Source organism: Mauremys reevesii, linkage group 2 (genome assembly GCF_016161935.1).
Source record: "Mauremys reevesii isolate NIE-2019 linkage group 2, ASM1616193v1, whole genome shotgun sequence".
Taxonomy (NCBI): Eukaryota; Metazoa; Chordata; order Testudines; family Geoemydidae; genus Mauremys; species Mauremys reevesii.
Genome location: NC_052624.1, coordinates 247510205 through 247538011, shown reverse-complemented (window position 1 = coordinate 247538011; position 27807 = coordinate 247510205). Strand labels below are relative to the sequence as shown.

Genomic DNA, 27807 nt, shown 5'->3' with positions numbered 1-27807 from the left:
ATACCAAATGGCCAGCAAGCTCCCTTCTGCTGGGGGTACTGAAAGAATTCCCACTATTCCTTCTGTTTCCCTTCTATGATGAAAGACTTTTCTGGATGAAGTGTGAATTGAACAACATTATCCCTCACCATGTGTAAGATTTTGTTATGCACTGTCTCTGAAGTCTCAGTAAGGGCAACCAGCATGATTTGAATGGATTTGGAAATTTTTTTAAAGCTATACTATTTTAGCCATTGCACCTTTAAGACATTAAGCAAATAGTAACATCCAGGGTTAGCCTGATCTATAACCCCAACACAATGTGAACACTGTATTAGTTAAAAAAGCTATGGAAGCATGAGATCACTTTTAGTGCTAATGTGTCATACTAATATCTAAACTAAAAAAATCCTTCACACATTACATGTAAACACAGTAAAACTACTATTGTGATGCAACAGATTTATTCAGCGTATTTTCCTGCTATACAGGGTTACTTATTTACAGATGGCTATTCTGCAATAATTTTAGGAGACAGACATTAGACATTGATTAGAGTGTAAAAGTACTTAATAGAAGAAACATGAAATAAAAATCACCAATGGAAGGCATTAAATCAGTAAACAGGACCATATAAAAGGAATTTGCTTTGAGGTCAGAGAACAAAAATAAAAATCAGCAAAAACCAGGATGGAAAAGGAATTTCCCACAGCTGTGGACCACATGCATGAGTGGACTGAAGAATATAAGTCTTCTTTCTTGCTTTTTTATTACCTTGGCAACATCTCTTCCATGTCAGCAATTACATAGGAGACGACAGTCCAAACAGCAGCACAGAGATTCATCTGGCTTGGATCCTGAACTGTCATTGTGTCCCCTTGAGTATGATGAAACCAGAAGTATTTACTGATGTCATCATGCAAGCTGGCACCTACAGAGAAAAATGGGCAATTCCTTATTATGTAAATACATATATTTTAAGATTAACATAAACATGAATTTATTCCTGTGCTGGTCTTCATTAAATCCATATGCAACAGAGTAAGTTCCCATATGATAATTTCACTGAGCCATAGAACATGGGATTTTTCAGCATTTTAGCATAAACAAATTTTACATAATGTTAGCAGCCTTGTTACGAGTACATGAGCCAGCAAACATATAATATATATAGAAGGGAAAGGCAGTATTTCCCTTAATATTTTTGTTGCACCAGCAGTAGTGTAAACGCATTTCTATATACGAAGCACAGGAATCCAACATAAGGAAATCCATATAATTATTCCAAGTGTGGTGTTTTTTAATTTTTTGTTTTTAATGTTGGTGAATTTGAAACAGACTGCTTCTTTTCTTGTGATGCTAACCATCATGTATGTATTAGTAAGGCTGCGAGTCTGTCACAGAGGTCATGGAAGTCATCCACCCAACTGCTTCACTTCAGATTCCCTCCACCTAACCTTCTTCTCCCCTGCTCTTTCCCCTTGGCCTCCCATCACTTCAATGGCCCTGTTCCATTCCCTTGTCTTGTCTTTCCATTTAGCTAATCACTCCCTATTGAAACTTCACACAATTTACAAACAAAACAAGTCTCTAAAATGCTATTTGCCACCATCACACTGATTGCTCTTTTTGTATGTTGCATCCCTTTCCTTTTGTCTGTCTCATCTATTTAGATTGGAAGCTCTTCAGGGCACGAAAAATCTGCTTCTCTGTATTTGTACAGTACCTACCACAGTGGGGCTTGAGCTTGATTGGTCCTTAGGCACTACTGTAATAAACATCATTAGTAATAATAATGCTATAGTGACAAGTAGAAGAGGCCCTAATCAGAAATGGAGACAGAGCTTAGATGCTGCACTGAGATGCGCTATAGACATACCTCACATAGAAGGCCATTTGATTGTATAAGAGGAGGTTACTCACCTGTGCGGTAACTGACATTCTTTGAGACGAGTGTCCCTGTGGGTGCTCTGCTGTAGGTGTCGGTGTGCCCCACACCATTGTTTGGAGATTTTTACAGCAGTACCCGTATTGGCTGCGCATGCGTGGAGCCTGCCTCACATACCAGTCTTGTCTTAATAGTACGCGTGTGCGGCCGAGCTCCTCAGTTCCTTCTCTACAACGGAGGCTGCCTCAGCTCCAAAGTAGAGGGGAGGAGGGTGGGGAGTGGAGCACTCACAAGGACATTCATCTCAAAGAACGTCAGTTACCGCACAGGTGAGTAACCTCCTCTTCTTCTTCGAGAGGTGTTCCTGTGGGTGCTCCACTGTAGGTGACAGAAACACAGTATCTCTCAAGGAGGTAGGGGCTTCGGATCTGGAAGGAATGCAGTAGATAGAACAGCTCTGCCCACACGTGCATTGGTGATGGGTCCCTGTGTAAGAGCATAATGTTTTGCAAACGTATTTTCAAAAGCCCAAATGGCAGCTCTGGAAATGTGCATCCTAGATTCAAAGGAATTCAAATGTGGTTTTGGAAAAGGTAGAGAGATGGATAGGCTCATTGATGTGGAAAGATGAGTGTACCTTCAGTAGAATTTCAGGGAGTAAGTGTAGGGTGACTTTGTCCTTAAAAAATATGGTATATGGTGGATCTGCCCTGAGTGCTGCAATTTCTCCGGTGCATCTCACAGAGGCAATTGCTACCAGAAATGCAGTTTTCATAGAGAGATGTAGGAGGGAACATGTGGCTAATGGTTCAAATGGTTTTTGGGTTAGGCATGTTAAGACTAAGGGAAGGTCCCAGAATGGATTAGGTGGTTTGATGTCTGGGTATAGGGTTTGAGGCCCCATAAGGAATCGCTTACTAATGGAGTGAGCAAAGATAGTCCTATTGTTGATGGCATCATGGAACATTGTAATTGTGACCAAGTGGACTTTGATGGGACTCAGGGAGAGTCCAGAGAGTTTAATCACTAACAGATAGTCAAAGATTAGCGGGAGAGGCGCGGAAAAAAGGAGCGGTTTTTGTGACAGCCCACCAATGTGTAAATCTTGTCCAGTTATGAAGGCAGGTGGTGCGTGTAGAATTTGTTGTGCTATGAAGGAGTACATTTTGAACCTGCTCCAAGCAAGTTCGCTCGCCATGAGAGAACCATGAAGGAGCCAAACCTTGAGGTGTAACATGGTTAAATTGGGGTGGAGTAGTAGACCATGTTGTTGGGACAAGAGATTCAGGCGGAGGGTATGGGATGGGTGCGGAAAGCGACATCTTGGTAAGGAAAGGGTACCATGCCTGTCTGGGCCATGTGGGGATATCATTATGACTCTGGCTTGGTCTGTTCATATTTTTATCAATAATTTGTGTATGAGTGGTACCGGGGAAATGCATACATTAGGTCGGTGTTCCATGGGAACATGAATGCACCCCCTGAGGAGAGTTTGCCTAGTCCCCTCTGGAACAAAATCTTGGGCATTTCTTGTTTGCTGCAGTTGCAAAAAGGTCTGTGGTTGCGTATCTCCGTGTGTGGAATATGCCTAGTACTATATCCTCATTTAGTTCCCATTCGTGGTCTATGGGAAATCTTCTGCTGAAGTCGTTGCGGTGGTATTGAGAGAGCCAGGTAAGTATGCAGCTGATATTCAGACATTGTGTCTGAGACACCAGTTCCATCGTTTCATCGCTTCTGTACAAAGGGAGTGGGATCACCCCCCCATTGCCTGGTTACATAGAACATGCAAGCAATGTTGTCAGTCATTATCCTGACATGTTGGTTTTGTACGAAGGGGAGAAATTGGAGGCAGGCATTGCATATTGCTCAGAGTTCTAGATGTTGATTGAAGGGACGTCTCAGTAGGAGACAAAAGCCCCTGGGTAGTGTATTGGGGCATCTGTACTCCCTATCCCATAAGGGATGCGTCTGTAGTTACGACAACCGATGGGATGTCCTGTAGAAAGGGGACCCCAGAGGAAAGGTTGTGAGGCAATATCCACCAGTAGAGGGAGTGCTTAACTCTAGGAGTTATGTATAAAAATTTGTTCAGACCATGGATATTCTGTCTGTAGACAGCGGAATCCAACTTTGGAAACACCTCATGAAGAGGTGAGCATTCCTGACTACAAAAGTGTAGGCAAGCTTGTGCAGCCACTTGTGGAATGTTGCACAGCTTGAGAATAAAAAGGTGGATGGTGTTAAAAAGGTGGAGTGGGAGAGATGATATTCTTTTGCATGAGTCAAAACGTGCTCCTATGAACTCCAGTTGTTGGGTGGGAGTGAGTGACGATATTCTTTGTTTATTTGCAGGCCAAGAGCATGGAAATATTGGACTGTCCGTTGTGTGGCTTGAATGGCTTCTTGGAGGGTCCTGGCTTTGAAAAGGCAGTTGTCGAGGTAAGTAAAAATTATGATTCCTTGCCTTCTGAAATGAGCTGTTACGACTGCGAGGAGTTTGGAAAAGACACGAGACACAGTCGAGAGGCTGAAAAGGTAGGACCCTGTACTGGTAGTGTTGTGAACTCAGAACGAAGTGAATAAAACATCTGTGGGCAGGATGTATGGTCACAGGAACATAAGCATCCTGCAGGTCAAGGGTTAAAAACCCAACCTCCCTGCTCCAGTGCTGGAATTATGGTTGCAAGAGTCACCATTTTTTTTAAAACAAATTTATTGAGGCATCTGAGGTCAAAAATAGGTCGCCATCCCCCAGTTTTATTTTGTGTTAAAAAGTAACGGGAGTAGAATCCTTTTCCTCTGTGTTGGTAAGGTGCTGCAGCTCTTGGTGGAGCAGTTGTCCGTGAGAGGGGGCCCCGAAATGGGATGGGGGGGTGGGGGGAATGGGCACTGAAGTAGGGATTCTATACCCTCGGTCACATCTTCAAATTTGCTTATTAGTGGGAGGGGGTTGACACGGAGCTGATGAATTGGTGCGATGACATTGATATCTTGGTCACTGACATTGTTGTTCATATGGTCTATGACATTGTTGGATAGCATAGTTGTTGATAAGGTTGGTATCTATATTGTCTCCTCCTATTTGCAGGGGTTTGGATACCGAGAGACCGTAATGTCGCCCCTCGAGTCCTTCATGGAGTGAAGCACATTGCTGGTGTTACTGGCAAATAGTTTTTCACCATCAAAAGAGAGATCTTTGAGAGTATTCTGAACCTCACAAGGAAAAGAAGATGATGAAAGCCATGAAGCTCGACATATCATGACTGCTGTAGCAGTGGACCTCACAGCTGTATTAGCAACGTCAAGTGCAGCTTGTAGTGCAGTACGGGAGATGATTTGTCCCTCAGAGACTATGGCTTTAAACTGATGGTCATTTTGCCCTCTGGAATGTCATCAATAAAGTCCATGAGTTTCTCATAATTTTTCTGGTCATATTTTGCCAGAATGGCCACATAATTAGATATCCGGAATTGTAATGTGGATGAAGCATACACTTTACGACCAAGCAGGTCCAGCCTTTTACTGTCTTTATCAGTTGGGGTAGACCTGGGAACTGGTGTTTGTTCTTTTGGTTAGCTGCCTCTACTACCAATGAGTTTGGCACTGGGTGAGTAAAAAGGAACTTGGACCCTTTGGAAGGAATAAAATATTTCCAATCAGCTTGTGTACAGATAGGTGTACTAGTTGCCGGTGTCTGCCATATGGTTTTGGAAGGATCCATGATGGCTGGACTTATAGGTAAGGCAATCTTGGATGTGGAGGAAGGTTGCAGGATGTCAGTCAACTCATGCTGGTTTTCAGAAACTTCCTCCAGATTAATCCTCAACTCATTGGCGACTCCTTTGAAGAGGTCTTGAAATTATAAGAAATCATCTGACAGTGTTGGTGGGGGAGACAGTATAGCCTCATCCTGTGTGGATATGGGCTCCACAAGGGTTGGGGAAGCATGTGTAGCGTGTTCATCGAAGTGTGGAGTAACAGCTTGTTATGTCTCATTCATAGCACTGGTGGTGGGAGGTGGCATTGCTCCTATTTTTGGCATCTTGGTGATCATAGTGCCCATTGTAGTGCCGGACGGTACCATGAGAGAGGCAGGCAACTAGAAGCCTGGAGCCTCAGCACCGGGAGCTTGCGTTGTCACCGCAGCCACAGGCGGGATTAGCGCGATGCTGGGGGAACCGGCGCATCAAAGGTGCTGAGCCAGGGGAAGGTCTACATAGAAGAAATAGACCTGCCCAGCGACCTTTTTGCTTGCAATATTTCCCTTCTGGGTGAGGGAGGCAGGCGTTTTCTTTTTTTTTGCCCTTTTTGGAGGTGGGAGGGCTGCGGTTCACTGAGGAGCCCGTATCTGGGTCAGAAGCAGGTCCAAGTGACTTCTGCATAAGAATAACTTTCAGTCGGAGTTCTCTGTCTTTATGTGCCCTGGATTTTAATTTGGAACAATGGGCACATTTTTGAGGACTGTGGGACTCCCCCAGGCATTTTATACTCTGGGAGTGACCATCTGAAATAGGGATGATGTCCCTGCATGTAGTGCACCGCTTAAATCCTGGGGAGCCAGGCATATTAGCGTCAGCTGGAGGCTGAGAGGAATAAGCGGGAACAAATTTTTTTTTTTAAGGGGATGAACTTATCTAGTAACTAGAGTGCTAAAATAAGGGGGAAAAGGATGTAGAATGGGTAAGAGAAAAAGTTTTAACGAGTCTGCTGTAGGTCTGACTCTGGCTGAGGATGGGAGAGAAGGAACTGAGGACCTCGGCCGCGCATGCGCACTATTAAGACAAGACTGGTATGTAAGGCAGGCTCCGTGCATGCGCGGCCGATACGGGTACTGCTGTAAAAATCTCCGAACAACGGCGCAGGGGCGCACTGACACCTACAGTGAAGCACCCACAGGGACACTTCTTGAAGAAGAACCTTGTGAATACATTTCTCCTATGTTTATCTCTGAGCTCTGGAAACAGTCTATATCAAATGATGAGGGCTTCAATAAACTTTTTATGTTTCTAAGGCTTTCTATGCTGATTTTGCTTGGTCTCAATGAAAGGTCTCATGCCTTTGTAGAGAATGAAAGCAAAATCTCTCAGCACAGTTCTATATTCCCAACTATTCTTGCTGAAATATGTATCTTTTGATCACATCCTATAATAATTCAGCACCTAGTCCAGTTCTCACTGAAGTTAATGGGAATCTTTCCATTGACTTTAATGGGAGTTGGATTAGGATGTCACTGAGCCTGATGAAATGAGCTCTGAATTTCTGTTATCACATACATTTCTCATTAATGAGATTGTGTTTCTTCTCGCTGCTATTTTAGTGTGTGAGGTGAGGGTGAGAAAAGAGAATGAATTTAATAATACTGTCAAACAGGAAGATCTTCTTTACAAGGAGACATAAGATATAAAAAGAAAAAATGCTGTAGCATGCTGTTATCTGGGGATGGGATGGGTTTCATTTTAACATGCTCCTTTGGCACTTGTGCCATGTACATAGGCAGCATCAGTCAAATTTGCCGCTCACATCCAGTGTGATCCCATCAAAGTCAATGGGGCTGGGTGGGTAATAGATGCTGAATATGGCACTATAACTTTGTGCAGATTTATAAACGTTTTTGATATACTCCAAGTACTTATTAAGATAAAAATATAAACACATGCTGATTAGTTGCTGAAAATACTTCACTAAAGATGCACTTGTAGTCAAACAGCTGTGGAAAATCCATTATATCTTTGTAAACAGATCTTTTACATGAACCAGGTCACAACTTACTTGCCTGGAATGTACAATAGACATTCCACTAATAATAATTATGGGTTTATAGAATAGTGTTTTATCCTGGGTTTATATAATAGTGTTTTCCTTAATTCAGGGGAAAATCTCTTTCATCTTGTAAAGTATAACCCACATAAATGCTAAAATAGGTTTCCTTTTTTTGTTTCTTTAAAAAAAATCATAAAATGATAATACTTTGTCACCAAAACAATTAGACAAGTGGCCTTGCAGATAGTGTTTATTTTTTTAAAGAGAACACAGAATATTGAGAATACAACACGAATTGCACTCACTGTACCTCTTTTTCTTTAATGGCTTATTCTGTATATCATTAAAGTCAGAGATCAATTGCATTTTATAAGGTCAATGAAAAACCCTAAGACAACAGCTATGTAAACAATTTTATACATAACTAGAAACACAAGAGAAAATCCATGTTCATGTCTGAGTGAAAGAAAAACCTTTCCAAGCGATGGGTCCAATACTCAGTTCTAGTTAAGGAGTGCTTGCAAGTGCAAATGTAGCTCTAAGCCATCTTCATATCCTCCCTCCCCAAACGTGGGGCCATTCTAAATTCACACTATCGCTGCCAGTGGCTCCAAAGGCCTTTCTGGCAGCCAGAGACTGATGAGGTGCAGGAATGTCTTGGTCACACTTCATGCATCAGAAGGGCACATGCTGCAGGAGCTCCATCTGGCCTCTGGGCCACCATGCAAAGCTGATCCTCAAGTGGCCAGGTAAGCTGGCTTTAGGAATGTTTTGGACTGCTCCATCAGCACAAAGACATCATGATATAGGCAAAGATCTGACCCCTTTAGTTCTACAATACTACAATATGTGCATTTGGATGTCTATAGATGTCATCCTTTTTTCATTAAAAAATCATCCTATAGAATTTTATAAAAGGGATGTAATAATCTTAAATTCTATGCAACGATTCACAACATATGAAGATTTTAGTATGAAATGTTATTCTGCACAACTTTTCCATATGGGTAACTTGATTGATTACAGTGAATCCTAGAATCTCTTAATCTGTATTAAGATAGCAGCTCTATTATCAAGCTTTTCTGTTTGTCAAACAAACTCCACTCAGAAGTCACCAATCTTGCCACTTCAAACAGCTTGAAAGTGAAAAGAAATGAAGCTGAGAAAACCAGGTAGGCATAAATTCTCCTGTTTCTAACCCGATCTGTTGTTCCCCAAAGAATTGACTGAAGTATTTCTTATTTAGATTATGGCATTATCTACTGAGCACATTAGACATTAACAAATGGAGGGTCCTTAATGCAAGGAGTATTGTCTAGTGGTTAGAGAAAGAGACTGGGAATTGGGTCTCCCGTGTCTTGTTCTTGGACCTGACAATAACTTGCCACTTGACATTGGGAAAATCACTTTACCTCTCTGGCTCCGTGCTACCTATCTGTAAAAAGGATAGCAAACATGCCTTACCAAGGGGTTTTGAGAGACTTAATTAGAGTGCTTTGAGATCTTCATGTGGAAGGTGCTATAGAACTGCGAAGTATTATTTGCTGATCCTTTTCCAAAGGATGCTGATTTGCAAAGAAATACAGCTCACATTCAAGAGACAATTTCCCTTTTTCTGGACTTGCAGTCTGAGAAAGACACAGTCAGTACTGATTATGAGATGATTCATTCTGCAACAGATATGAATGCACTCTTATTAAACAAGATATTGAACTGGCCTCTTCAAAGACAGTCTAATTAAAAACAAAAGCAGCTCTGAGGAGGAAAGTTACTGTACATCACATCTGTAGAAGTTTAATAGCACAAAAATGTTTTTAGAGTGTTCACTTGGTTCTTCTTTCCACTCTCCTCCATTTCTTACATATCAGAGAGCACTAACTTGCTAGATCTCATTGCTGCTGAGTTCCCCCTCTCTTACTTGTTCTCTTTCAGCATCAGGCCATCAGCCCTCTCCCCACTTACTCTGTCACTCAGGTCCTTGTCCATTCTCAGCCTTCTCCTCCCTGACCTCTCTTTTTCTTCCATTGATATGGCTGATGATTCTCTCCATGCTTCATTCATTCTTTCAATTCATTCATTCTCTTTTAACGTTTGCCCTTCACTCACATCTGCCCTGCCAACTCCCAGCCCTGGCTCACATGCAATATCCACTTTCTCCACTCCAGTTCTTGCACTGCAGAGAGTCTCTGGCAGAAACCTCATGACCAGGCTGGCTTCATCCACTACAAATTAGTTCTCTCCTCGTTTGGATTTACCTTCCTCACTAACAAACCTCTACTTTTCCAACTTTATTGAATTCCATGCCCACAATCCCTGCTGCCTTTTTGCCACCTTTGACTTAGTCCTCAAACCCTCCCCCACCTCCAACCTTCCTTCTCTGCTCTCTCTGCACGGGATCATGCCAACTTATTTCAGAAGAAAATTGACAAAATACTATGTGCCCTTCTCTCTGCCTTGGACGTTCCTTCCCTTCCCCCTTCTCCTGCCACAACTCTCTCCTTTCTCCTCTCCGTCACAGATACAGAATTTTCTCAGCTGCTCTCTTTCTCTAATCCCTCCACTTGCCCCAGTGACACTGTCCCAGTCCATCTCTCCTGAACTCCCTCACTAGGCCAATTACCCTATCAAAGAAGGAAATTATGTTGGTTTGGAATGATTTGTTCTTGACAAATCCATGTTGGCTATTACCCATCACACTATTGTCCTCTTGGTGCTTACAAAGTGATCATTTAATAATTTATTCCAGTATCCTGTATAACGTAAACTGCTTGTCTTCACTTCCAAGGCCCTTTATGGCCTACACCTGCCCTGTCTATCATCTTGCAGTCAGTATTGAAATGTCAACTCCTGCCTCCAATTGGCCCACAGTGCCGTTGCCTCCATCACCTACTTGTTAAATATCCAAACAAGCGCTTTCATGCTTTCTCCCCTGCTGCCCCTCATGCTTGGGAGGCGCTCCCAGTAAATGCCACACAGTTAACTCATTATCTTCCTTCAAATCACTCCTTAACAGGAGAGGTTGCTCACCTTGTACAATAACTGGAATTCCTTGAGATGTGTCCCCCTAGGGGTGCTCCATGTCAGGATGTGCCCACACCAGTGAACTCTTGATCACAAATTTTAATCAGCACTGTCCACGGATCAGTGCATGAGCCCTAGACTCACTGGGGAGGGGTGGACTTGCTGCGACTCCAGTTCCTTCTCAACCACAAAGTCCAATGAGAGACTCTGAGGCAGAAGAGAAGGAGGACAGATACTGGAGCACCCATTGGGACACACATCTCAAAGAATTCCAGTGGCTGTACAAGGTAAGTAACCTCTCTGTCTTCTTTGAGTAGTGTCCGTGTGGGTGCTTTACATCAGGAGGCACCCAAGCAGTGCCTTCATCAAAGAGGAGGGTGCTAAGGAGGTGGATTCAGTACTGAACATAGAACAGCCTTGGTGAAAGCCATGTCAGCTCTGGAGGCAGTCACAAAAGAGAAATGCTGGAAAAAAGTGTGTACCAAAGACCAAGTGACTGCCCTGCAGATGTCCGAAATGGGTATGCTTTTCAGCAGGGTTGCTGAGGCAGATTGAGCCCTGGTGGAATGAGCAATGACTCCTGGAGAAGGGCAACCTCCTAAGGTTTTGTAATAGGTTAAGATGAATCATGCAACCTATATGGACCGTCTTTGGGTGGAAATCACCTGACTTTTCATGCATTCTGCAACTGAGATGAAAAGCCTGGGTGAAGCCCTAAAGGGCCTAGTCCTGTCTAGGCAGAAGGTAAGGGCTGTTCTTACATCCAGTGTGTGAATGTTTGATTCTTCTCTCAAAGAGTGACATCCTGGTTGATGTGGAATTCTGAAGAAACCTTGGGAAGGAAGTGAGGGTGAGGACATAGCATCATCTTGTCATGACAGAACACTGTGTACAGTGGATAAGGCTCCAAGTTCCCCAATCCTCCTGGCCCAGCTGATGGCTATGAGGAATATAGTCTTAAAGGAACGGATGGAGGAGGGAACAGTTTGCCATAGGTTCAAATGGGGGTTTCCTCAGTGCGTTGAGGACTAAGTTTAGGTCCCAGGGTGGAGCTGATTCTTTACCAGCAGGGAAGAAATTGAAGAGATCTTTGATAAACCTTGTCATGGTTGGGTGGTTGAAAACTGAAAACCCTTCAGTTTGGGAAGTGAAAAGCTGTGATAGCAGCTAGATAAACTTTGCTGGAACTCAATGATAATCCTGAGGCTTTTATATTGAACAGGTAACCGAGAATGTGTGTTACCTGAGACTCAAGAGGAGGTATAGATTGGTGACTGCACCAAGTCTCGAAGCATTTCCACTGCTGGAGGTAAGTTTTCCTTGTTTTAGGTTTTTTGCTATGAAGCAGTAGTATTTGTATGTCTCATTCTATATCAGAAAGCCATCTAGTAGCCATGCCTTAAAGTGAAGTGCCGTAAGATTTGGATGAGTGGTCAATCCCAAATCCTGGGTGAAAGAGTCACCATCAGGGGAAGGCAGAGAGGCAGTCGGCAGAGACATGCGAACACATTCTAGGAGCCACACCTCTCTCAGCCATGATAGTGCTAGGAGGATGGCTACTAATTTTTCTTGTTTCAATTTGTTCAGAACCCTGAGCAGTAGGGGAGTCAGGGGATATACGTGTAGCAGTACGCGAGGCCAAGGAATGATTAGAGCACCTCCCATCCATGCCCTCCCCTCAAGCAAAATGATCTGCACTTTGCTTTGGATGGAGTTGCAAAGAGATTTATCAGTGGGTGTCTGAGGTAAGACATATCTCTTGGAATACCTCCGTGTTCAGTTCCCACTTGTGATCAATGCTGACATGTCTGCTGCAGGAATCCACCACTCTATACTTTAGTCCTAGAAGATAAACCATTGAGATCTGTATGAGGTGTGATATACACTAGTTGGATAGTTTTACGGATTAGGTACATAAGGATTGGGATCTTGCTCCTCCTGGATGACTGATATATTGCTGTTCTGTTGCTCAGCATTATTCTGATCAGGTGGCCCCTAGTGTGTAGTAGGAAGTGTTCAAAAGCATAACCAACTGTCCTCAGCTCTAATATGTTGTTATGGAGGATAGCCTCCTAAAGGGTCCATCTTCCTTGAACTGTGAGGTCCTGGGAATATGTGCCCCAGATTATTAAGGAGGGGTTTGTAATGATGATTCTTGTGAGAGGAGGCTGCAGGAACAGAACTCCCATGCACACCTTTTATGGTTCTTTCCACCAACTGAGAGGTGAATACACTCCAAGGTACTGACAACTGTTTGCATACACTGTGCTTATTGGGCATATAAATGGGTCTCTGCTAGGCCTGAAGACTCTAAAAGTACAGTCTTGCTAAGGATGTCACAAATGTACAGGCTGCTACATGGCCCAGAATTTGTAGGCAAACCTCTGCTGTAGTTTGTGGGCTTTGTTGTATCTTTGACACAAGTTGGACATAGTGGTAAATCTGTCCTTGGGTGAGTACACCCTGGCAGTGGAGTCCAGAGTGGCCCCAATAAAGTCTATGTGCTGAGTAGGTACGAGGGTAGATTTTTCCATGTTGAGGTGGAGGCCAGTGATGGAAAAAGAGAGAGTTTTTCTGGTTGCTGTCTGAGCCGCTAGAAATTAGTGCCCATTCAGTAGCCAACTGTCCAGGTAGGAGAAGACAATTATTCCCATTTTGGTGAAGATGGGCTGCAGCGACCCATAGGACCTTAGTGAAGACTGTTTGGGTGGTGTAAAGGCTGAAGGCTAGGACACAATACTGGCAGTAGTTCTTGACCGGCACAAAATGTAAGAAACATCTTTATGAGAGATGCATGGTGATATGGAAATAGGTATCCTGAAGGTCAAGGGAAACAAACCAATCTCCCAGATCCAGAGAGGGAATTTTCATTGCTCAGGTTACCACCCTGAACCATTGAGCTTGGATGAAAGTGTTCAAAGTTCTGATGTCCACAAATGGTCCCCCCCCCATTTCTCTTTTGACTAGGAAGTATCAAGAATAGAGCCCTTTTCCAATATAGTCCAGTAGAACAAGTTTGATCACCCCCAGTAATAGGAGGGATTGTACCTCCTCACTCAAGAGATCCTTGTGAGAAGGGTCCACAAAGAGGGATAAGGAAGGGACAACATAGGTCAGATGGGCCAACTAACCTATTAGCCTAAATGTCCCCTGGTTTGCAGTCTAAGAGGAAAGCTCTAATCAAGGGCAGCTCACCTGTGCAGGAAAAGGCAGGGCTTCTATAAAGGCAGGGAGCTGTAGCAGAAAGGAAGCTGCAGGGGTGAGGGCTGCTGTCACTGGGTTGAGGGAGAGAAAGGGATCTGGACCCAAGAGCAAGGGTTTATCTAGCAGACCCAGGAGATAGGGGTTCAGCTAGAAGAGTGGAGAATGTGAGCCTAGAATAGGCAAGGTAGGAAGTAGTCCAGGGGAGTGACAGGAAGGTTTGTGGTAGTACAGACTTTAGCTGCTGGAGATATGGCCCCTGGGCTTGAACCCAGTGTCAAGAGTGGGCCTGGGTTCCCCTACCAGGCATGGAATCAGTGGCACAATCTGTACAGTGAACTTGGAGACTGTCTGTTCTAGCCACAGAGGGAGTGGCAGAGCCATGGCAGTGGACTTAAGGATTGCCCGGGATGATGTGAAAGACTTTGATAGGACCCCAGAAGGGGAGGACTATTGCAACTTGGCTAGAGTGCTAAGCCATGAAGACAAGGCACGGTAACTCCTGAGGAGCAAGAGGGAGGCCACAGAGTGAGAGAGCGAGACGACAGACCGAGGAACTGCGAGAAGAGGGCATCAGGCTGGCAGAGCTAATCCCCAGACATGGCCAGTGAGCAGAGGTGACAGATGCCTACAAAAGCCTTGACAATGGTTAGGCTGCTGGTGTGCGGATACCACAGGCTATTACACTGACCAATGCTGTCTCACAGTTTCTTTTGCACCCCATCAGTCTGTATCCATCTGTTGTCTTTTGTCTTACACTGTGATTACCTTAGGCAATACGGCAATACAAATAATAAATAATATCAGAGGAAACTATCTTGGGTACTTAGAAATCAGTATGCATTTGCCATTCAACAATATATATGGTCTGCCCACTAATATACTAAGCTCTCACTGTCTTTACCTTCAAGAAAGCTCTTGAAACTCAGCTATTCCATTAAACTTTCAAACTGTAATGGATACTCCCCACCCAGTACGTATTCTGCCTTGTTTGTACTGTGTCTTCATGGTTCAGTACCTCTAGATTGTAAATAAGACCTGCTAGATGAAGGGTACTGATCTTCTACGGTACAGTGTTGTGTCCATTTAAGTTGCTAAGCAAATAAATGATAAAGATTTATAAACAGTTATTTATTATTTGTATTATAATAGTTCCCAGAGGAGCTCCATTATGTTAGGCTCTGTACATAAACACATTAAGAGAGAGTCCCTGCATGGAAGCGTTTACAGTCTAAATAGACATGAGGGAGTAGAAGGGGAAAGAGTTACACATAGGAGAAGTGACATCCTCAGTGTCGGATAGCAGGTGAGTGGCTGAGCCAGGAACAGAAACCAGAACTCCTGATTCCCAGGGCAGTGCCCTACTCAGCAGACCAGGCTGCTTTTCATTGCTTGCTTGCTCAAACAGAAAGCAAAAGTCTGAAGGGGCTTGACAAAGTTCCCAAAAAGCTGTGAAGCTAAAATAAACCCTGCAAACAACAACTTACAATGAGCTAAAGCTACTCCCCTCACATCTCCCAAACACCTTTATGCAGATAGACGGATCTAGAACATACTCACATCCACCCCCATAGCAGCAGAGGGAGCCTTTGGTAAGCTGGCAATTCAAGCACAAGGATTAAAAAAAAGGCTAATTTTTATTTATGAAGTTGCTTTCCCCACCATGCTGAACATGTGCAGTTTTGTTAACCAGTAAACAAAAGATTATTTAAAAAAAAAATGAAAATCTTCCTGACCTCAACTTCAACCTCAAGTTCTCCTTGACTCTAATGCCGCTACTCAGGGGAGAAACACAAACACTATTGAGTCCTAAAAGGAATCCAACTTTTGGGAAGTAAACCATGAGATATGTAGAAACATATGATACTGTACCTCTTTGAAACAGAGTACACAGCATAAGAATACATACATAAAGAAGCAGCAAAGAATCCTGTGGCACCTTATAGACTAACAGACGTTTTGCAGCATGAGCTTTCGTGGGTGAATACCCACTTCTTCGGATGCAAGTAGTGGAAATTTCCAGGGACAGGTATATATAAGCAAGCAAGAAGCAAGCTAGAGATAACGAGGTTAGATCAATCAGGGAGGATGAGGCCCTGTTCTAGCAGTTGAGGTGTGAAAACCAAGGGAGGAGAAACTGGTTCTGTAATTGGCAAGCCATTCACAGTCTTTATTTAATCCTGAGCTGATGGTGTTAAATTTGCAGATGAACTGGAGCTCAGCAGTTTCTCTTTGAAGTCTGGTCCTAAAGTTTTTTTGCTGCAGGATGGCCACCTTAAGATCTGCTATTGTGTGGCCAGGGAGGTTGAAGTGTTCTCCTACAGGTTTTTGTATATTGTCATTCCTAATGTCTTATTTGTGTCCATTTATCCTTTTCCTTAGAGACTGTCCAGTTTGGCCGATGTGCAGAGGGGCATTGCTGGCATATGATGGCATATATTACATTGGTGGATGTGCAGGTGAATGAACCGGTGATGGTGTGGCTGATCTGGTTAGGTCCTGTGATGGTGTTGCTGGTGTAGATATGTGGGCAGAGTTGGCATCGAGGTTTGTTGCATGGATTGGTTCCTGAGCTAGAGTTACTATGGTTCGGTGTGCAGTTGCTGGTGAGAATATGCTTCAGGTTGGCAAGTTGTCTGTGGGCGAGGATTGGCCTGCCACCCAAGGCCTGTGAAAGTGTGGGATCATTGTCCAGGATGGGTTGTAGATCCCTGATGATGCGTTGGAGGGGTTTTAGCTGGGGACTGTATGTGATGGCCAGTGGAGTCCTGTTGGTTTCTTTCTTGGGTTTGTCTTGCAGTAGGAGGCTTCTGGGTACACGTCTGGCTCTGCTGATCTGTTTCCTTATTTCCTCGTGTGGGTACTGTAGTCTTGAGAATGCTTGGTGGAGATTTTCTAGGTGTTGTTCTCTGTCTGCGGGGTTAGAGCAGATACGGTTGTACCTCAGTGCTTGGCTGTAGACAATGGATCTTGTGGTTTGTCCGGGATGGAAGCTGGAGGCATGAAGGTAGGCATAGCGGTCGGTAGGTTTTCGGTATAGGGTGGTGTTAATGTGACCATCACTTATTTGCACCGTGGTGTCTAGGAAGTGGACCTCCCATGTAGATTGGTCTAGGCTGAGGTTGATGGAGGGGTGGAAGCTGTTGAAATCGTGGTGGAATTTTTCCAGAGTCTCCTTCCCATGGGTCCAGATGATGAAGATGTCATCAATGTAGCGTAGGTAGAGAAGGGGCGTGAGTGGACAGGAGCTGAGAAAGCGTAAAGCATAAAGAGGAAGCATAAAGAGGAAACCTCAGCCGTGGCACAACTGTGCTGTGCCCTGGGAAGTTCATAAGGTCCTACGGAAAGGGAAATTTTCCTCCTCAGATCACAGAGCATGAGCACAGACACTCCACATTGTACCTGGCATTCCTACATGGAAGAATACCTGGTGGCTCCATTTAGTTGTAGATTCAATAGCCCCAAATTCCTGTGCATTGGTTGCACAGGAAGTTTTCAGGGGTGGACCCCATCTGGGTTCCTGGCATCTGCAGTTATGGGGGGGAAGGGGAAATGTATGATTTGACTTCAAAGGAATCAACTTTAAAGCGAAGAGTAACAGGAAAAACCGACCTGTTAAAAGATCTTGTACAGTAATATAATGTCTTGGTTTTTTGATAAACAAGAAATTTCACAAATATCAGTTCCCCTGAAGCAGCTACCCTTTTAGAAGAATGGGTGTTTTAAGAGCTACTTTGGGTATAAAGTTATCCATTTTAAAATGGTATCTATTGTACTGCAAGTGATGTTTAGCATTTAGATTGCTACTGTAGGTCTTCCACAAATGGTTTTTTACCTGACTTTGGTTAATGCAATCATCAGAACAATTATTGTAACGAAAACCCAATTATTGTAGCTGGTCCCTGAAAATATTACGTTGCATCCTGTCACCTGCTTCTTCCTGCAGATCATTGCTGACTTTCATGCCAATGAATTTAGGGTAAATTTTACAAAAAAAGCAAAGGTAATGGAGGAAATTAATATTTGTTTGGAGAGGGGCGACAATGCCATTCGTTCTGTCGTTTAGTCTCAAATGCTGAAATTACAGGGTAAGGTGCTTGAGCAACACTGCTACAGATGCTGAAATAGTTTCCAGCACAGAGTTTATATAACATCACATGTCGTGCTGTATTACCTCCGGAGTCATTTCTTTTGACAGTCTTTAAAATTCATGACTTATACAAAAAGGAAAAAGGAAAGTATTCAGTCAGTTGCTTCCTTGGCTAACTAAATGAGATCACAATGTAAGAGACAAAAACTAAAGTATGCATTATTTCTTGTTTTAGTTAATGTATTTGAGTGTTAATCCTGTGGATACACTAAACAGACTAAATTACAGTTCAGGATTATTGCAGTTACTTTTACAGCATATTAACCTTTCACTCATTACTCCAGAGCCACAGTGGCAGCTGGGGAGACTTGCATTAAATGGTATGAAATCAGGTCTCAGGAAAAGAAGTGGTTCTGCTCTGTAGAACATAGGTTAACTGGAATCTAATGCAACATATCCTAAACTGGACCCAATTTACCAAAAGCAGAATAAGCTGCAACATTAAAAGTGCTCTGGAGGCCGTTTCTCCGCCCACCCTCTGGTTTTAAATAAGCACAGATTTAAGAAAACAAACAAACAAAAATGGGGGTACATTACTAAGCTGAAATCTCAAACAGCACAGCTTGAAATCAGACCTCATGTTTGCTACACCATCTTCAGCCTGTTTTGTTATAAGAATACGGTGCAAAAAATGCTTCAAAATGAAGACTTGGTATGGAATGTTGTGAGGAGAAAAGGCAAGGACTATGAAATAAAAACTAACAGTTTGTAAAGGTGCTGTGTAATTGCTGATCAGGGTTACAAATCCATCCCATTCCCCCTTCTCAACTAGTTTATCAACTACAGTCATTGTTTTAATGGCAGAAAATGTCAGTGTGACAAACAATTTTTCTCATGTATCTGAACAAAGTGGTGTTACCTAGGTGCCAAGTGAGCAAAGCACTCACAGTCATGCTTAACTATGTGATGTAAGTGGTCCCACGGACTTCAGTGGTACTGCTCACATGCTTATGGCCCAGATTTTTAACAGTATTTAAGCATCTAACTCCTAATTAAAATCAATGGGAGTTAGGCATCTAAATGCCTTTAAAAATCTGTCCCTATGTCCTTAAATGCTGTGTTGGATAGGCGCCTGTATGAACCATCTTTCTGACTAACTGCTCTCCCAAAATTTAAATTTCTTTAATTTTTCATAGTAATGACTGTCCTCACTAACCAGATGCATCCTTATCTAAGACTAAGTTTGTAAACGGTAAGATACACCTGTACAGTGCTTTGCATAATTTCCCCCCCAACCAACACACTACTGAAATGGAAATTAATAATTATGTTTTGTTACTCTAACTACATAATATACATCTGAGTTGTAAAACAATGGTGATTACTTTCCTAATAAATATAAAATATTTTGGATATTGCTGCTAAAATGCCTTATGCATCGGACCTGCCAACCAATGTGTGTCCAACTTATTAGTATATCACCATCAATTTAAACTGAGATGTGCCTGAGCCACAAAGTTCAGATCGGGGTCCTATCTCAAGGTTCAGGGCTCGTCAGATCTGGGGTTTGCTTCAGGCTATCTTTAAAATAAGGCTGTGGGTCATTCATCCCTTTCTAAGACATAACCCACAATTCTCTCAGTGGAGTTGAACAGACAGAAATAGGCAGGTAGCAAGTGATGGGTTCTATCTTCCTAAATATTCCTGAACTATAAAGTGTATATTTTTCTTCAGATACATTTAAAAAAACAACATACTTCAATGGAAAAGGAATCTATATGCAATTAAAACTCCTCCTCCATCATTGTTGACGGATTGCATTAGCCTTTTTTGTTTACATTCTTGCAGCAACACTGAGCCAAATTAAGAAAGGGGGAAGGTGGAGGGCTGTTTGCACTTCCTTACACCAGTTCTGAATTTGGACCATTGGGTGTAGCATGTTGCTGATTGCATATGAATTCCCGGTGATCTACATGAAACAACAAGACTAACATTAGGAAAATAAACAGTAAATAAAGCATCATTGCTAACTAAACTAATTCTTTCAAGATGCAAATTCTTGTTGATATGTTGGCTATCCTCTCATGACAGATGATACAGATGATACAAAACTCCTCAAGTTAGTTAAGTCCCAGGCAGACTGCAAAGAGCTACAAAAGGATCTCTCAAAAACGGGGTGACTGAGCAACAAAATGGCAGATGAAATTCAATATTGATAAATGCAAAGTAATGCACATTGGAAAACATAATCCCAACTTTACATATAAAATGATGGGGTCTAAATTAGCTGTTACCACTCAAGAAAGAGATCGTGGAGTCACTGTGGATAGTTCTCTGAAAACATCCACTCAATGTGCAGTGGCAGTCAAAAAAGCAAACAGAATGTTGGGAATCATTAAGAAAGGGATAGATAAGAAGACAGAAATTATCATATTGTCTCTATATAAATCCATGGTATGCCCGTATCTTGAATACTGCATGCAGATGTGGTCGCCTCATCTCAAAAAAGATATTTTGGAATTGGAAAAGTTTCAGAAAGGGGCAACAAAAATGATTAGGGGTATGGAACAGCTTCTGTATGAGAAGAGATTAAGAAGACTGGGATTTTTCAGCTTGGAAAAGAGATGATTAAGGAGGGATATGATAGACGTCTATAAAATCATGACTGGTGTGGAGAAAGTAAATAAGAAAGTGTTATTTACTCCTTCTCATAATGCAAGAACTAGGGGTCACCAAATGAAATTAATAGGCAACAGGTTTAAAACAAACAAAAAGAAGTATTTTTTCACACAACACACAGTTAGTCTGTGGAACTCCTTGTCAGAGGATGTAGTGAAGGCCAAGACTGTAATAGGGTTCAAAAAAGAACTAGATAAATTCCTGGAGGATAGGTCCATCAATGGCTATTAGCCAGGATGGGCAGGGATGGTGTCCCTAGCCTCTGTTTGCCAGAAGCTGGGAATGAGCGACTGGGGATGGATCACTTGATGATAACCTGTCTGTTCATTCCCTCTGGGGCACCTGGCTTTGGCTATTGTCAGAAGACAGGATACTAGGCTAGATGGACTTCTGGTCTGATCCAATATGGTTGCTCTTATGTTCTTATGACACAGACTGGCTAAATCACCTGGAATTTTCAAAGACACATAGGGCAGTTAGGTGCCCAACTCCAACTGGCTTTCAGTGAGAGCTGGATACCTAACTCCCATTGGTGTCTTTGAAAATCTGTCCCTAGATAAAGCTTTACCGGCTCCACTGTGATCATACAATTGTACAATTCAGGAAGCAATGCAAAAATGTGTATTTGGCAGCCTTTTTGGATAAAAATACCTGTAGCCTAATTTTATATTTCATGTTAACATTGCTCTGTACAACCTTTATACAACTTTCATGAGCTGCTATAAAATGGTTATGTCCTAATTATGATGCAACTAAAGCAGATAATTTGATAATACAGGGCTATCTTGTGCAATACAGAGTAAACTAACCTTGCCTAGTTTAAACATTTGCTACAGTCCCTATGATATACTGTGACCCTGCCAAAGTCTAGGATGTCATTTTTAACTGTGCAAGTCTAATTGGGATATTTTCCCCATTTTTTAAGAAAAAAATCTAATGTAAATAAATGTTGCTGAAAATTTTTAACTTGTTTACATAATACTTTATCTATGGCACAATGCAAGGAAAAGCACAGCAGACTAATATTGACAACTGATGATGGTCGAGAATACCAAGTGATTTGATCTTTTATAGAAACTCACCATTGAATGATGATCTGTAGATTTTGATGGGGGATAGTAATTCAACACATTCTTTAAAAAAATCTTAATTTATGCATCACTGGGCTTGGCTCCCACTGCAAAAAGTCATAATCCCAAGTCTCCATAATTAGAGTCCAATTTGACTGACATCTGGGAAATTCAACTTGATTGTTTAAGATAATGTGGGAAACAGGTTTGCAGTAACAGATTGCATTTAACTCTTCATTTCCCTCCATCTACTGTCCTCATCTACTGGCCTTCCCTCTCTTAGATCGTTTTTCCTCTTTCCTGCATTATCCTCTTCTCCTGTCCATTATTTTCAGCAATGCATCTGTTCTTCCCTTTTCTTCTTTCTTGCTGTTTCCTTCATTTCCTATTTTCTTCCTCTCTTCCCTCCCACCACCTGTTTTCTCTCCTCCTTCTCATCTTTGCCCTTTCTCAGTTTTTTAATTCTTGTCACATTGCATCCTCCTTCGCCTCTATCCTGTTCTCTCTTCCTTGATCAAAAAGCAATGTGTTTCTCCTTCACAAAAATGGCACATTCTCATGAGATTTTTGTACTCATAAAAACCTTCAAATTTATTTAAGAACTTCTGGAGTTGTCTAAACCCAAGAGAAAAGTTCTTATTATACCTTGAGCTGTCAAATGAAACCTCACAGTTCACCTTCATTCCAAGGATTATTATGTACAGATCATAGAACTGTCTAACAGAACCTATCTTTTCTGTGAAGCTTTATTTAGAAGGTCATAACAAGACAACCTGTCAAACTGGGCCTGACAATCACACCACCTGAAATGTTTAGAGTTCCTTCACCTTTTTTAATCAGTTTGAGGACTGGGAAAGGCATAGAGACCATGCTGGTTTTGTTGGTAAATGATCTCCTTTAGTCAATGAATGAAGATCATTGGCTGGCTGGGAAACTAGCAGAAGTCTTTGACAATATTAACTGTGAAGTATTGTTAACATAAGTGCAAACCTTGGCAAGGGTGGCTGAAATTTGCTTGAGTGGCTCCATTCTTCTCTTTTGGAGAGTACTAAGGGGTAAGTATGAGGCAATAGCTCATCTTCTGTAACCGTTCTCTCATGTGGGGTATCAGAGCTCTATTGTACCCACTTTTCAGTGTGCATGTGAGACTGGTAGAGAACGTAGTGAGAGGGCCTGGCAGCCTGTGGAGTTATCAATATACCGATGAGTCAGCTCTATGTTGGATCCTCATGATGCATTTGCTCCACTTTCCTAATGCCTGGTCAAGATTGGGGTTTAGAGGAGAACTAGCTGATTGAAGCTCATTCTGGATGAAAAAATAGTCATGTTGGTGGATTGGGGAGAAAAAAAATCAATCCAAAGAAACAGTGGATGGTATCTACCCATTCATTAAAAGGCATGCTTGCTTTTATTATTCAGGTTCACTATCTAGAAATCACATTGGATCCCCTTCTGTTTCTGGATGGTCAGACAGTGATGTGCTGGGTAAGACTTTTCATCATTTTCATTTGAAAAAGAAGTTGCAGCCAATGTCATCTCTAGTTTAGATTATTGCAGTGTATTCTCTACGTGGAACCACCTTTCAAGATTGCTCAGATATTCGCTGGTACAAAATGTGATGATAATTCACATATGTAGCTTATTCCACTCCCTCTCTGTATTTTAACCTGGCTGTTGAGATCAACTGTATATATAAACTGACGGTTCTTAGAGTTGTACATCTGGTGACTGGTACGTGTCATACCTGGAATTTGCTTCCTTATTTGGCTCCCTAAACTTGAGCTTGACACTAAATTTTGAGACTCAAATAAATGTCTCAATCCAGCTGAGACCCCTCTCTACTCAGTCCACATCATTAAGAAAAGCTTGATTAAATAGACAGGTCTTACAAAATAGCCACAAGAGCAATAAACTCAGGCTTTGTCAGCCTGAGACCGAAGCAAACTTCAGATAAGACATTTGCCTCCCCCAGGTGTGCAAATATACCGAATTTTTGCATGCATGCACGCACGGCTACATCTTAAATCCACACAGAAGTTGAAATAGATGAACTACCACAATCTGACTTAATCAAGTGGAATACCCTGCCATAAAACCACAAACTGCACTACCTGCCAATTAGCCTTTGAGTGCAATTTAAGGTGTTTGTTTTGCCCTACAAAAACAAAACAACTGAGGAACACATTTTTAAGATGATATCCTTTGCCCAAATTAACTTTTCATACTTGTACTCCATCTCTTGAAGCCTTTAAGTCAAGACAAGATGTCTTTTTAAAAAGATATGCTATAGCTCAAAACAGAAATTATGGGCTTGAGGCATAAATTATTGGGTGAGGTTCCTCTGCTGGTGTTTATGCAAGAAGTGATGATCATACTGGTCCCTGTGGCCTTAACATGTATGAATACAGAATAATCTTGTCTGCTTCTCAGTTGAGATGTTACACTATTCTGCATAATGTAAGATCACAGGAACTGACATACACGGAGCACTCAAAGGTCTGTCTGTCTGGTATTCTTTTTCTAACCACAGTTAATATTGAATGCCTAGAAAGAGATGTGAAAATCACTAAGCTCGCTGCAAATTCAGATTGTAGAGATCATGTCTGCACTGCAAGTGAAGGTGCGACTGTAGCAGGGGTTGGCATAATCTAGCTAGCACGGGTAATACTAGGAGAGAAGTGGCAGCAGGACTAGCAACCAGAGTACAAGCCCACTGGGGACCCTAGGTATATATTCTGGTTGCTAGATCTTTAGTCCTATTGTTACCCATACAAGCTAGATTAAAGCTAGACTATGTTACAATCAATCACATCTTCACTTGCAGTATAGATGTACCTAAGAAGTATTGCTGCATGGACTGGAGGACTGATAACGTTCTGAAGTCATGTGTCTTCAGGGTCAAAAAACATACAAGGGAGACTTCAAAAGAGTAACAGCATTAGAGCTAAGTGCAGTCAAATTGTTCCTGAGACTGCCCTCACTTCTCACAGTTGTCAGCGAGTCCAGATCTGCAAATGTGGCTTTGGGCTTTCAAAAACCCAGTTCAGCAGAGGAGGCAATAATAACTACTTCAGTAATTAGGTTCTGTCATGCACTGTATATCTAGGGCCCAGGGCTGATTTGGAATTAGAAGAGGCACCCAGAGTGCTTTTAGAGCAATCTATTTTAGTGAATGTTGCAGCCAAATATCCTTTTCCTGAAACAGTGAAAGGGCAATCATGCTGTTTTCAGTTTCAGTGAATTTCAAAAGCATTGCAAACCAAAAGAAAAAGGATTGAACAGAGGGAGAAAGCAACTGACATGGAATAATGCTATCCAGGAAGAAATCCACTTATTGGATATTGCCTTATTTTTCTGAAGAGGGAACAAGTCACATTCACCAAATTGCACATAAACCAAGCCGCACAGGAAATGCGGGGAGGGGAGGAGGAAGTTCTTTATACAGCTTGAAGAAGCTGAAAGGAAAAAATGCAGATCTGCAACAAGGAGTTAGCTCTAGTAGGCTCTATGCAGGTACACAAGGACTGGTGAATAAGTGGGTGCAAGGAATCTTCCCCCAGCCCTTCACTCATAGGCAAGGTTGAGACACAAATGGTGTGGGAAATGCTGACATTTGTGGGCTAGTGACCCAACTCGAGGGGAAGGGCAGCATTCCTTTTTGCCTAGTAAACCCAGCAGAGCTGGCCCAGTGTATGGGGGTAGGGGGGACTTGCGCTGCACTGTGTTACAAGGTATTGCTCTAGGATCTTCTGCACCAGAGCCCCAGAAAGAATGCTAAGTGCGTGCTTGGGGCGGCATGCTGCGGGGGGCACTCTGCCGGTCGCCGAGAGGGCGGCAGGCAGGCCGCCTTCGGCGGCATGCCTGCGGAGGGTCCGCTGGTCCTGTGGCTCCGGTGGACCTCCCGCAGGCGTGCCTGTGGGAGGTCCACTGGAGCTGCGGGACCGGCGACCGGCAGAGCGCCCCCTGCGGCATGCCGCCGTGCTTGGGGTGGCGAAATGTCTAGAGCCACCCCTGCTCAGGAGACAATTCCTCTAGGGATTTCAACTGCAGTGCGGCCCCTTCCAAATTCCACTCCCCATATCACTAGTAGCTGAAAGCCATGATTTGGTTCAAGAGGTTCTAAGAAGTAGCAGTTACTAAATAGGGTATTTTGAATAAAGAGTTTCCAAAAATGTCAAGAACGCCATTATCAGAAAGACTAAGGTGACGCTTTTAAAGTGTCCCCATCTGTTTCACAACTGAGACCTCAGGGAAGCTACTCCCCAACCTTGCAGCCTACACTAAAGAGAGAATTTAAGAGGAAGGCAGAGAAAATAAAAACTATGTTTCTTCACCATGCTCTGGCCTTTCTCCCTACTCCCAATAAATATAAAAATAAATACTCCGGAAATAAAAGATGTACATGCAGAGTGTTCACCACAATCAAACCATATCCAATTTATGTGTTCCAAACTATGATTATCCATGAACAGCTGTGCTATCACTAGCCAGCAGCTTTTTGGTGGACAAGGGGAAACCCATGCATAATAATTAGGAAAGAGAAAGAGATGCAGACTAATTAGCTCTCCTTACTGCTTCCTGTTTAGCACTTACTATGAAAATGAGATGCATAATCTGTGATGTTTTCCAGATAAAATGTTTAGAATATGAGGTGCTCAGGATTGGTTGCACAATGGAATCTGCAGCACAAGTCTTGGATTGTTCAAATACAAAACAGAAATTTTTGGAGCTGACTTTAGGTGTTAATATATGAAACCCTCTAGACCTTTTGTCATGGAAAAAACATGAACTATGAGTTAACTCCGAGGCCTTGTCTGTACTGGGGATTTTCACCATCAGAGATCATCTATCAATGTAGCTGTACCAGTGCAAGACCCAAGAAGAGACAAAAAAGCAATTATAAAGCACAGTTTGCACTGAAGCAGCTAACCCTTGCTTGAAACTCAAATAAACTGCACAGGTACAAATTGCAGCTTATAGCCGCTCTGCCTATAGGAGGGTTTGCATTGCTGTAACTACACCAGTGTCTAATCACTAATGGTTTTAACTGTGGCACATCCCTAGTGTAAACAGGGCCTGAGCTATCCTGTCAGATGGACTTGACTTGTTAAGGTCTGAGTGAGAGAAAAAGAAAGATAATGGCTGGATGGACTTCAGCATTTTGCTTCCAATGACATTTCTTCCAGTGACATACTTTGTGCATACAAAGGGTTTTAATTCTGCCCTTGAAATGTAAAAGAAGGAATACTGCCAGCACAGACTTTGATTTCAAGCACATTCTGCTTGTATTGGAATCTGTGTATAATTTAGAAGCAAGGTTTCTACTGCTGCAATGTCTCATTTGCTTGCAAATTCAGTTAGCGTTTTTAAGCATGTGGCAGAGATATCAATAAATAACCACATAATAACAGCTAGGCAGGTGGCCAATAGGGATTACAGATATCATTAATGCTTCTTGTTTATTCATAGCCTAAAACTGAAAACAAACAAAAACACCCGTTGGCCTGAAAGCAGATAGTTGTGCACATAGTTAGTCTGTGTCACCATATAACACTGTCACAGTTACCCTCCTCTTTTTCCTTCCATTTCTTCATATGTGCATCTTGCCTTAAATTAGAGCCAGAACCTGCAATGGGGTCTCACATACACAGCCAGTTGCAGGCACAGCTGCCCAGGCAGAGCCAGCTGAGGATAGGGGCCTTAAATTAGAAACTTTTGCGGGCAGGGCTGGTTCTTACTGTGTATTTATACAGTGCCGAGCAGAATGGAGCCCCAATCCTGGAGCCCTACCATTCATTTACATTTGAATAATGTGAATGAAGGGCAGAGTGATGCATATGTTGATGGTTCAGAAGATAATCTTGTGGCAGAGCTTTTCTGATTTTTGAGTACAACATTTTAATAAGCTTTGGTGTTTCACTGAATGCGTGCATGTTATGTCCTTGATTTACCCTGAATTCAAATGCCACTGACATCAGACTGAGATTGTGACTCTGAGCTGATACTGCGTAATAATTTATTTCAAATTCAAAGGAAAATTCTAGGATTTTAAATAATATGCCTAATAGTCATTGGATCAGAAATCTGGATCTGATTGAACAGAATAGCAGTAGCCC

The 27807-nt window shown here is 42.4% G+C and overlaps 1 protein-coding gene across 2 annotated transcripts in view; it reads right to left on the bottom strand.

The window, feature by feature from the left end:
- Positions 1-426: 426 nt before the first annotated feature.
- Positions 427-27807, bottom strand: part of CPQ (carboxypeptidase Q) — a 248519-nt gene continuing 221138 nt past the window's right edge. For both annotated transcript variants that reach the window (XM_039527638.1, XM_039527636.1), the window contains one exon: positions 427-910. In XM_039527638.1, coding sequence (XP_039383572.1) covers positions 845-910 — 66 coding nt within the window. In that variant the 3' untranslated portion in view covers positions 427-844. The remainder of the gene's footprint in view (positions 911-27807) is intronic.